Below are 11983 nucleotides of genomic sequence, written 5' to 3'. Positions count from 1 at the left end.
TTAGTTTGTTGGTATGAGAGCGAGAGTGAGAGAGGCCTCATGAAGGTGAGCGACAGAATCCACAATTTTGCCGAAAACTCAATTTCTTCATGAAGAGCAAGAGAGTAACAAACGTAAACTTGCACACACTCTAAGCCATTTGCGATTATACACACATTGAACAATATGTACGTACAACTAGAATGTATGTTGATTACTATTAGACAGAATGAACCGATTTCTTGAAAATAAATTAAAAAACAATCTTGGTCATTTTTTTAATTCCTCTTGAAAGAATTTTGATGATTTATGTATAATAATTTGCAATCCCATAGAGTACGAAAATGAGAATAATTTTTCCCGGTGGATATTTATTTTATGCATTCAATTTCAGGCATGATAAAAATAATAGATTTACATTTTTTGTTTTGAACGTCCCTAAAATAACGTATAAAATTGTCTATAGGAATAAAATTTTTAGAAAAACTTCTATAGAAATAAAATTTTTAGAAAAATGTCTATACAAATAATATTTTGGCAACATTTTCTATAGAAATAAAATTTTAACAAAACTTTCTACAGAAACAAAATTTTGACAAAATTTTAGACAAAATTTCTATTGAAATAAAATATTGACAAAATTTTTCACACAAATAAAATTTTAACAAAATTTTCAATAGAAATAAAATTTAGAGAAAGTTTTCTATAGAACTAATATTTACACACAAAAATTGTTTTCTGATTCAATCACGAAATTAATTGATCCAAATAATTTTTTAGTTGAAATGTTTTCAATCACAGAAATGGTAGTATCAATTAAAAAACTAATTGGATCAATTGATTTCGTGATTGAATCGGAAAACAATTTTTTTGTGTGTAAATATTATTTTAACAAAACTTTCTACAGAAAAAAAATTTTGACAAACTTTTCTATAGAAATAACATTTTAACTAAATTTTCCATAGAAATAAAATTTTGACAAAATCTTCTATAGAAATAAAATTTTGACAAAATTTTCTATAGAAAAAAATTTTTGAGAAAATTTTGTATTGAAATAAAACTTTGACAAAATTTTCTATTGAAATAAAATGTTGACAAAATTTTTCACATAAATGAAATGCTAATAAAATTTTCGATAGAAATAAAATTTAGAGAGAGTTTTCTATAGAAATAATATTTACACACAAAAAATTGTTTTCTGATTCAATCACGAAATTAATTGATCCAAATAATTTTTTAGTTGAAATGTTTTCAATCACAGAAATGGTAGTATCAATTAGAAAATTAATTGAATCAATTAATTTCGTGATTGAATCGAAAAAACAATTTTTTGGTGTGTAAATATTATTTTAACAAAACTTTCTACAAAAAAAAAATTTGACAAACTTTTCTATAGAAATAACATTTTAACTAAATTTTCCATAGAAATAAAATTTTGACAAAATCTTCTATAGAAATAAAATTTTGACAAAATTTTCTATAGAAAAAAATTTTTGAGAAAATTTTGTATTGAAATAAAACTTTGACAAAATTTTCTATTGGAAAAACTAATGATAACATTTTTCACATAAAAAAATTTTTAACAAAATTTTCGATAGGAATAAAATTTAGAGAAAGTTTTCTATAGAAATAATATCTACACACAAAAAATTGTTTTCTGATTCAATCACGAAATTAATTGATCCAATAAATTTTTTAATTGAAATGATTTCAATCACAGAAATGGTAGTATCAATTAAAAAATTAATTGACTCAATTAATTTCGTGATTGAATCGGAAAACAATTTTTTTGTGTGTAAATATTATCTTATCAAAACTATCTAGAGAAACAAAATTTTGACAAACTTTTCTATAGAAATAATATTTTAACTAGATTTTCCATATAAAATAAAATTTTGACAAAATCTTCTATAGAAATAAAATTTTAACAAAATTTTCTATAGAAAAAAAATTTTGACAAAATTTTGTATTGAAATAAAAGTTTGACAAAATTTTCTATTGAAATAAAATGTTGACAAAATTTTTCACATAAATGAAATGTTAATAAAATTTTCGATAGAAATAAAATTTAGAGAAAGTTTTCTATAGAAATAATATTTACACACAAAAAATTGTTTTCTGATTCAATCACGAAATTAATTGATCCAAATAATTTTTTAGTTGAAATGTTTTCAATCACAGAAATGGTAGTATCAATTAGAAAATTAAGTGAATCAATTAATTTCGTGATTGAATCGAAAAAACAATTTTTTTGTGTGTAAATATTATTTTAACAAAACTTTAAAAAAAAAATTTTTGACAAACTTTTCTATAGAAATAACATTTTAACTACATTTTCTATAGAAATAAAATTTTGACAAAATCTTCTATAGAAATAAAATGTTGACAAAATTTTCTATAGAAAAAAATGTTGACAAAATTTTGAATTGAAATAAAAGTTTGACAAAATGTTCTATTGAAATAAAATGTTGACAAACTTTTTCATATAAATAAAAATTTAACAAAATGTTCTATAGAAATAAAATATAGAGAAAGTTTTCTATAGAAATAATATTTACACGCAAAAAAATTGTTTTCTGATTCAATCACGAAATTAATTGATCCAATTAATTGTTTAGTTGAAATGTTTTCAATCACAGAAATGGTAGAAAGAATTATAAAATTAATTGGATCAATTAATTTCGTAATTGAATCGGAAAACAATTTTTTAGAAAAAATTTTTAGAAAATTTTATATAAAAAGAACATGTTGAAAATTTTGACAAAATTATCTATAGGAATACAATTGTGACAAAATTTGTTATAAATTAAAAATTTTGAAATTATTAATTTTCGTGATATTTCATAATATCAAAGTCCATTGCGGTTAAGTTCTCCCTTTTTGTTTGTGCAACATTTAGAACTCAAGGGATATTTATACACCCCAAAATGCTTCGCTAATAAGAGTGAGCATTCATTTGAAGGATTTTTTTCATATTAACCACAACAATGTAATCAAAAACCTTAGAACAAGATTTTACTTTTTTAAATTTGGTCGATTTGCAGAATTTTTTTCTTAAAATTGTGGAAGATCATTTTAGTCATGAGTGTCAACCGTGTTGCTAATACTACTATGTATAATGAATTGATCTAGCAATAAAAACGCAATGACAGAAATTAAAAAGCAAACTTACCCACCTTTGATTAGAGCCCAGACAATGATAGATTTTAAAATGATTGCAATGTAAAAACTGCTTGAGTTTCTACCAATTGATAATATCCATAGTTTTATTATATTTGAATATGAAATGTATGCACTCTTGAATACAGTTCAACTTTGCAAATAAGTAAAGCACATACAACAAATCACATAACCGAGAGGGATTTAAAAAACTCGACGACACTGTACAAGATCTTCCTTCGTATAAATTGTAATGTCATGATTAGGCACATAACATACAATGCATAAATATTCACTTCAGCGTAAACAAAATGTTAACACTGACTAGATACCCAATAATAACTTGTAGACTAGCGAGAGGATGGTGGGTACAATTCACATTCAACTCAAATGAGTATAAACGGAAACTCATTTAGTTTTAGTTTGTGGGTATGACAGCGGAGAGAGAGAGAGACAAAGAGATATACATATGTACACAAACTCAACAACCGTAAGCTTGCGCATACACTAAGCCATTTGGGAAGAAATACACATTCGCGCACACCCAATAGAACACAATACTCATACAAATCGAATATATGCAGATCACTATACACAGAAGCTTTCTTTTTTTGCAAACAAATTAGAAATCAAACTTCCTCCTGTTTTTTAATTCTTTCCCAACGAATTTTGACTTTTTTCAAACTCATATATAATTTGCAAATCCATAGAGCACAAAAAACCTAATCGAAAATTAGATTAACCCGACAACCGTCTGCACCGTACGTAAGTAAAAACCGAACTACTGGTTTCTTGACTGGATACACAAAATTAACCTGTTGAGCGAAGAGAGGAAGCGGATATAATTCACCTTCAACTCAAATGGATAAAAACGGAAACTCTCTTAGTTTTAGTTTGTTAGTATGAGAGCGAGAGTATGATGGAGGCCTCATGAAGATGAGAGACAGAATCCACAATTTTGCCGAAAACTCAATTTTTTTCATGGAGAGCAAGAGAGTAATAAACGTAAGCTTGCACATACACTAAGCCATTTGCGATGGATACACACATTGAACAATATGTACATACAAAGGGACTACATATTTATACTATTATACTATTAGACAAAATGAGCCGACTTTTTACAAATAAATTAAAAAAAACAATCTTTATCACTTTTCCTGTCCAACGAATTTTGATGTTTTGCACTCTCGTATGTAATTTACAATTTCATTGAGCACGAAAATGAGGATAACCCGACAACCGTCCGCACCGTACGAAAATAAAAACCGAACTACTCGTTTCTCGATTGTATGTACAAAATTAACCTGTTGAGTGAAGAGAGGATGCGGATATAATCAACTCAGCTGGATAAAACGGTAAACTCGCCAGGTTTAATTGTCTATGTTAGATAAAGAGAGAGTGCATACAAATACTCTTCTTTTCACAATTATGCTTATATTTGTTCTTTATATTATAATTTTTATACTTTTTTCTGTAGATATATATTTTATGCTTACAATTTCAGAGATGTAAAAAAATAATGGATTTATATTTTTTGTTTTGAACGTCCTTAGAATAACGTAAGTTTCCCAATTTCAGGCATAAAGGGGAACTGTTTGTAAGAACTAGAATTTGAGTATGTACCAGGCCGATCTCTCGTTTTGATTTCTTGGCAATATGGAAGCCGCAATTTTAATTATTTTCTTTAAATTCGAAACATGAAGCATTTACGGTCCATAAAAAATATACGCCAAATTTGGTATACATATAACGCCCTTTTCTCCCGATTTGATTTCTTGGACCCAATTTTCATTTGATATTTTGGACAATTAAAGAACACTAAACAGATGTAATATTAGTGCTTATTTAAATTTAGCCTCCATATAAACGGATTAAAATTATCCTGATATGATCAATAACCTTGAACAGTATAAATTAAAAGGATTGATTGCTTAGACAAAAATTTACGATTCTCTCTAGAGTTAAAAAAAATGTTTCTAGAATCTAGTGTTATAAATTTTAACTTCATAAATCTTACCACTTAAGCCAATTGTCTTGAGTTAGAGCTCTATATTAAAATATAAAAAAAAAACTATTGTATGTATTTCATGGTCTGGGTACGTAAGATTCGGACCGGCCGAACTTTTAGCTATATAAACTTGTTATTTCATCGTATGCTTTTGTTCGTTTAAATGAGATGTTTAAGCTATGGTCACACTAGGCAAATATTTGACCAAAATGAGTGTCAAACATTTTCCCTGAACCATTTTCCAAATATCTTGATACGGTTTTTGGAAAATAATCCTATCATGATGTTATATATCCAATATGAACTAAATATGTTTTCTGGTTTGGCTGTGGCGACAGATTCTTTTTTGATTTCTGTCAAATATTTGCCCAGTGTGAACATAGCCTAAGATTTCTGTAAAACTAAAATCGTATGTAGTCTCATCAGAAGTGGTGAGGACAAGAGCTTTTTCTTATCCTTTGGTGCAATGTCGTGCGATATTGTGAAATCCCAATTAAAAAACGATATTTTTATTCAGAGATTCAATACAAAAATTCACTTTATTTCATAAAACCAACTTCTTTGTTTGACGAATGACAATCAACTGACTTATGAATTCATATGTTGGATGGGTTGTAAAAAATTATAAAAAACGGGATTCAAAAGCTACAAAATTATTTATTTTTCTTTTGGTTGTCGCTTCTAACGGCTGATATATTGTTGGTAGAACAATTGATGTTACAACATTCTATATTTTGTTAGTATGCTGATGGGTCATATATCTGTCAGTGCAGGAAAACAAATGACCCAACTGGAACATGCTACACCATCAGTTTAATTTCCAACATTCTCCCCCCTTGGAAGCTTGCTTTCAATGTTGGTTTCAGCTGTCTCGATGGGAAGCTTGCAAAGTTTTGCTACCGCTCGTTTGAATGTGCCATCAATGGTTCGAACTGTGACCACACTGACAAATCCGTCTTCACCTGGATGCGTTGCAACTATGCGTCCCATTGGCCACTTCAACGGGGGTGACGTATCTTCTTTGATGAGCACTAGATCATTAAGCTGCAAATTTTGCCGACTGCCAGCCCATTTCGTTTTTTGTTGAATTGTATTTAAATATTCATTTCGCCAACGATCCCAAAATGTTTGGTGAATCCATCTTAAAATGTGATACCTTTTAAGAGATGAAGGATTTTCATTAATTTGTGATGGCTCCGGTATAGTGGTTAAAGGACGGCCAACTAAAAAATGCGCAGGGGTTAGTGGGTGTAAGTCGTTAGGATCGCTCGATATGGGAGTCAAAGGCCTACTGTTAATAATGGCCTCGGCTTGGCAAGTCACCGTGTGGAGTTCGTCGAAAGTTAATATGTGGGTTCCAATGGCTCTTCGCAAGTAATATTTAGCCTTCTTAACAGCGCTCTCCCAGAGCCCCCCGAAGTGAGGGGAACGTGGTGGTATGAACTTCCATTCTATACCTAATGACCGGCAACATTCTTCCACTAATTGATTATGATTCTGAGTTAAAAATAATTTCAAAAGATCTTTTAACTCTCTGTTCGCTCCAATAAAATTAGTGGCGTTGTCGGAGTAAATAGTAGAACAATATCCTCTACGAGATATAAAGCGCTTTAGTGCAGCAATAAACGCATTTGTTGTTAAATCGGGAACCAATTCGAGGTGAACTGCCTTAACTGAAAAACAAATAAATACAGCAATGTAAACTTTAATGGGCGATCTGCCCCGAATTTGTTGAGTAATTTGAAATGGGCCACAATAGTCGACCCCTGATATCAAGAATGGGTGTGTTTGTTGTACTCTGTCATGCGGTAGTGCTCCCATTACCTGTCTTTCTGTTATTGGACGGCAGCGATAACAGATTACACAATTATGTATTACTTTCCGAATTGTTCGTTTTGCATTGAGTACCCACAAGCTCTCCCGAATGATGTTGTGTAGAGTGAGAGCACCGGCATGGAGATGGAGACGATGGAGGTGACGAATAATGGTGTGTGTAAATGGATGAGTGCAAGGTAAAACTATTGGGTGTTTAGCTGCAAATGCTAAATTGGAGTTGGAAAGTCTCCCACCAACACGGATAAGACCTTCATGCAAAAATGGAGACAATTGAAAAAGCTTGGAACGTCTGCTAATTGATTTGTTTTGAAAAAGAGCTTGTTGTTCTTCTGCAAAATATGTCGTCTGCATGATTTGACGAATATATTTGAAAGACTGATTGAGTTCAGAAACCACAATAGGTCCACACAATATTTTTTGTTTGCGAGTACTGCTTATAAAACGTGAAACATATGCCATAATTCGAAGCAGTTTTCCATAGTTATTGACGTATTTATGATTGGAAATAAAATCTTCTCTCTTTGCAACAATCAATGAAGTTTTTGTTTTCTTTGCCTCACACATAGCTTCCTCTGGATTTAACCACACGTTTGAAGGCCACTCACCTTCATCCTGCAATAAAAACTGAGGCCCGTGAAACCATAATCTGTTGTTAGTTAGTACTGTTGTTGTTGCGCCCCTCGATACGATGTCCGCCGGGTTAAGATCTGATGGTACATGTCGCCAATTGGCACCGCAGCTGCCTTCTTTTATTTTGGTAACTCGATTAGATACGAATGTGTTCCAACGAGTTGGATTTCCAGCTATCCAACACAATGTAATCATCGAGTCTGACCAACATGTTATGCTTTGTGGTGAACTTGGAAACCCATGCAGTACAGAATTTAAAAGTTGGACTAGAAGCACCGCAGCGCACAGCTCCAATCTGGGCAAGGTAATGGGTTTTAACGGCGCCACCCTTGATTTGGCACATAGCAATGATGATTTGGTAACGCCAAATTCTCTTGTGACCACATAAATACAAGCACCATAAGCTTTAATGCTGGCATCTGCAAATGCATGTATATTAGTATAGTTGTTAAAGGCTACAAACCTGGGTATTTTTAATTGAGCTGCCAGCATTAATTGATACTTCACATCATTCCATTCCATTAGTACATCTTGGGGTACCGTTTCATCCCAATGAAGTTTTTGAGCCCAAATAATTTGCAACAACATTTTACATCTGACGACTATAGGACTGACCAATCCCAGAGGGTCAAAAAGCTTTGCCATATTGGATAAAATTACTCTCTTCGTAGTTTTCTTTAAGGTATGTTGTGTGTCGTTGAAAGAATAACTAAAAACGTCCTCATCTGGTGACCATTTAAGACCCAGTGTCTTTACAAATTGTGTGTCATCCACCTTGATGATTTCCTCTCTGTCCACCATTGGAACATCAGCCAATATACGTTCATCACTAGCTGCAAATTTTCTGAGAATAAAACCTCCCTTCTGCAATAGGGCAGACACCTCTCTCTTTATTTGAATTGTACTCTCAATAGTGTTACCACCAGTCATGAGATTGTCAACATAGAAGTCTCGCAAAGCCACCATTGATCCTATTGGATAATCTTGTGAATGTGTCGTGGCCAACTCTTGAAGACATTTTACCGCCAAGTACGGAGCACTACTTGTCCCGTATGTCAATGTTTTTAATTTGTACGTTTCAAGGGGATCACTTGGAGAATTTCTCCATAATATACATTGCCATTGACAATCTCTTTCGTCCACCAAAACTTGCCGATACATTTTGGCTATATCGGCAACTAATGCAAATTTATGGTACCGAAATCGTATTAAAATTGTAAAAATGTCTTCTTGCAGCGTGGGCCCCACTCGTAAAATTTCGTTAAGCGCTATTCCATTGTTTGTTCTACATGACGCGTCAAAGACGACACGCAATTTGGTTGTGGAGCTATCGAGCTTCGTTACCCAGTGATGTGGAATATAGTTATACGTAATATTTTCTGTGGGTTTAGCTAGTTCCATATGTTGCAATTGAATATACTCACGTATAAAACTACCATATTCCGACCATAGATTTGGATTACGATACAATTTGTTTTCCAAAGAGTAAAAACGCCGTTGTGATATTTCAAAGGAGGACCCCAAAACAGACGGATTTACCTTGAATGGCAATCTGACAATAAATTTGTTACTTACAGGGCACCTTGTCGTTGTTTCTTTGAACATTTTTTCACACTCCTCTTCCTCGACTGTAAAACCTTGCGTGGGTGATGGTGAGCACTCTTCCACATTCCAAAATCTCTCTAGAATAGTCTCCAGCAATGGCTCTTCTGTCATCTTTAACTTACTATATGGTGGCTGTGAAGAAACATGAAAACAAAACAATGAAAACAAATCAGCTGATCTATGGTTTTGTTCTAATGTGGATGATGTATTTAGATTAATGACGTCACCACACGACTGTGGTGAATTTTGATTTGATGTTGTTGCAAGCAATGCCGAGCTTACAGCTGGTTGTGCAGTGTTATTTAGTGTTCGTTGTTCTTGTTTTTGCTGCAAAGAAGAGCCAACGACTATCCAGCCTAGCCTTGTTTTTTGGAGAGTTGGTGTGTTTCCATTTTTTATTTGTCCGACTAGCAGTAATTCATAAAATAACTCAGCTCCTATAAGCAAGTCTATGGGTCCCGGTAAATAAAAAGAATTGTCTGCGAGTTTTACGTTGCCTGGAATTCTCCACTGCTTAATGTCAAGTGCGTTCTGAGGCTGGTATGATGTTATGGATGGAATGATGGTAGCAGTGATAGACGAAGAGTAGTCGGAATATAAAGAAGTTACGGCAAAGCTGCAGGTGTTAAATGCGCCAATGCTGTTATGAGCTATTCCATTTACTTCCATGGATATTTTTGTGCGCGGCACCCGTAAGTATTGTGCAATATGTTCTGTGACAAAATGTAATTGAGATCCCGAATCCAATAGGGCACGTACAATTATTGATCTTCCCTTTGACGATTTCAATTCAACTTGTGCTGTCCCAAGTATAACGGTGCTATCAATGTCAGAGAGATGTAGTGAAGTGGCTGCAGTAGATTCTGGTGGAGTTATCGATGGTGTTGGCTGTGAGGGCAAAGGTGGAAGCAACGTGGATGGCTGTGGCAACGAAGGTGACGACGATTGTTGTTTGTGTAATAGTGTGTGATGTGTGTTGTTACACAACTGACATCTATTAGTCGATGGACATTTGGAAGCAAAGTGATTTGTACCAAGACAGTTTAGGCATAGTTTTAGATTTTTTACCATACGAAATCTCTCCGTGTCTTTCATCTCAATAAATTTGCGGCAATTGAATGGGTTGTGGGGGGTTGGAGATTTACAAAAACAACATTGGGTAGGTGCATTCGAGACTACGAAAGAAGAAGCAGACTTCTTTTTTGCTTGAAATGAATTGTTATTGGGAGGTTTCATGTGAAATTGACGATGCTTAATCTCGTTGGATGACATTAAATCCAAACTCTTACATCTTCTTTCGAGAAACAAAGAGAGATCTTTAAGCTCTGGAAGCACAAGTTCATCGTTAGTTTCTCCATTATCCCAATTGGTGAAAATTTCTTCTTCCCACTTAGATTGAGTGTCTGCATCGAGTTTTGAGACGATCATATGGAGCAAGATGCCATTTGATATTTGTTCTCGTGAAGCTATTGTTTGAAGCGCTCGAATATTGGCGTTGGTATAATCCATAAAATCTCTTACCTCATGAGCCGAAGGGTTGCGAAGTTGTTTGATGGAGAATATTTTCTCGATGTGTGACTGAAAAATGAATCTCTTATTGTCATAACGAAGTTTTAAGATCTGCAATGCCTCTTCATAATTTTGTGGTGTCATTTCCAAAGCCTGTATTAATCGCGCAGCTTCATCGGTAAGACAAGATCGCAAATATTGGAACTTTGATATGACGGAAAGATCGGAATTTTCGTGGACTAATACAAGAAACATATTGTAAAAATCCGACCATGTGGTGTAATCGCCATTGAATTTAGATAGCTGCAACGGAGGTAATGATGGCCGTTGCGGCTGTTGGGGCGATGACGTAAGTACTCTTGTGCTGCACATACTTGGCTCAGTAATATTTAGGCGGAGATTGGACATTCGTTCAAGAATACATGATTTTATTTTGAAATACGCATCTTCAAAAATTGAACGATGTGTTAAAATAAATTGTGATTCGTCCAACGACTCCAATTTACCTTGAGCTGATTCAAAGGCTTCAAGTCGGCGCTCCAACAATGATAATTTTACCTCTAGTTGGTGAATTGTTAAATTATTATACTCAGCCAAATTACTTGCTTCATTCAAAACTTGCTTCATTATATTATCCCGATGTAATACCTTAACATGAATTAGGTTACTGGAATTCCCAGGTGTCCCAGTTGTTTCTTCTAAAACAGACATGCCTTCTTTGGACATGATCTCTTAGTTGATGATTCACAAGTTGCAGTATCCGGCTCGAAGGACCTTATGGTGAGGACAAGAGCTTTTTCTTATCCTTTGGTGCAATGTCGTGCGATATTGTGAAATCCCAATTAAAAAACGATATTTTTATTCAGAGATTCAATACAAAAATTCACTTTATTTCATAAAACCAACTTCTTTGTTTGACGAATGACAATCAACTGACTTATGAATTCATATGTTGGATGGGTTGTAAAAAATTATAAAAAACGGGATTCAAAAGCTACAAAATTATTTATTTTTCTTTTGGTTGTCGCTTCTAACGGCTGATATATTGTTGGTAGAACAATTGATGTTACAACATTCTATATTTTGTTAGTATGCTGATGGGTCATATATCTGTCAGTGCAGGAAAACAAATGACCCAACTGGAACATGCTACACCATCAGTTTAATTTCCAACAAGAAGGATAACAAATATAACATGTTCTGCCAGAAAGCTCCTTTTTACAAAATACAACTTCTTCCACAACAGTTAATTTT

The 11983-nt window shown here is 33.1% G+C and overlaps 2 protein-coding genes across 3 annotated transcripts; both read right to left on the bottom strand.

Moving 5' to 3' along the window:
• Positions 1 to 5655: 5655 nt before the first annotated feature.
• Positions 5656 to 9348, bottom strand: LOC142241135 (uncharacterized). 2 transcript variants are annotated; one of them, XM_075312879.1, is made up of 2 exons: positions 7591 to 9348; positions 5656 to 6822 (listed from the first exon to the last, which is right to left on the bottom strand). In XM_075312879.1, the coding sequence occupies exons 1-2, from the start codon at positions 9329 to 9331 to the stop codon at positions 5963 to 5965; spliced, it is 2601 nt and encodes an 866-aa protein (XP_075168994.1). In that variant the 5' UTR covers positions 9332 to 9348; the 3' UTR covers positions 5656 to 5962. The 2 variants fall into 2 exon arrangements, with proteins under 2 accessions (XP_075168994.1, XP_075168995.1); XM_075312880.1 differs by having other exon boundaries at positions 6664 to 6822; positions 6974 to 9348.
• On the bottom strand, positions 9342 to 11455 carry LOC142240048 (uncharacterized). Its single transcript, XM_075311768.1, has 3 exons — positions 11236 to 11455; positions 9448 to 11175; positions 9342 to 9352 (listed from the first exon to the last, which is right to left on the bottom strand). The coding sequence occupies exons 1-3, from the start codon at positions 11453 to 11455 to the stop codon at positions 9342 to 9344; spliced, it is 1959 nt and encodes a 652-aa protein (XP_075167883.1).
• Between the last annotated feature and the right edge of the window lie 528 nt (positions 11456 to 11983).

The sequence above is a fragment of the Haematobia irritans genome, chromosome 5 (genome assembly GCF_050003625.1).
Source record: "Haematobia irritans isolate KBUSLIRL chromosome 5, ASM5000362v1, whole genome shotgun sequence".
In the NCBI taxonomy this organism is placed as follows: Eukaryota; Metazoa; Arthropoda; class Insecta; order Diptera; family Muscidae; genus Haematobia; species Haematobia irritans.
This window is presented reverse-complemented; position numbering and strand designations above follow the sequence as displayed.

What these genes read in the sequence shown, in the direction of transcription:
- LOC142241135 (XM_075312879.1), bottom strand. Translation starts at nt 9,331, where the DNA reads ATGACAGAAGAGCCATTGCTGGAGACTATTCTAGAGAGATTTTGGAAT. An exon ending in GTTTTTATTGCAGGATGAAG is followed by an intron (nt 6,823 to 7,590) that starts GTGAGTGGCCTT and finishes TTTGTTTTTCAG; the next exon opens with TTAAGGCAGTTCACCTCGAA.
- LOC142240048 (XM_075311768.1), bottom strand. Translation starts at nt 11,455, where the DNA reads ATGTCCAAAGAAGGCATGTCTGTTTTAGAAGAAACAACTGGGACACCT. An exon ending in AGCCTTTGAATCAGCTCAAG is followed by an intron (nt 11,176 to 11,235) that starts GTAAATTGGAGT and finishes CAATTTTTGAAG; the next exon opens with ATGCGTATTTCAAAATAAAA.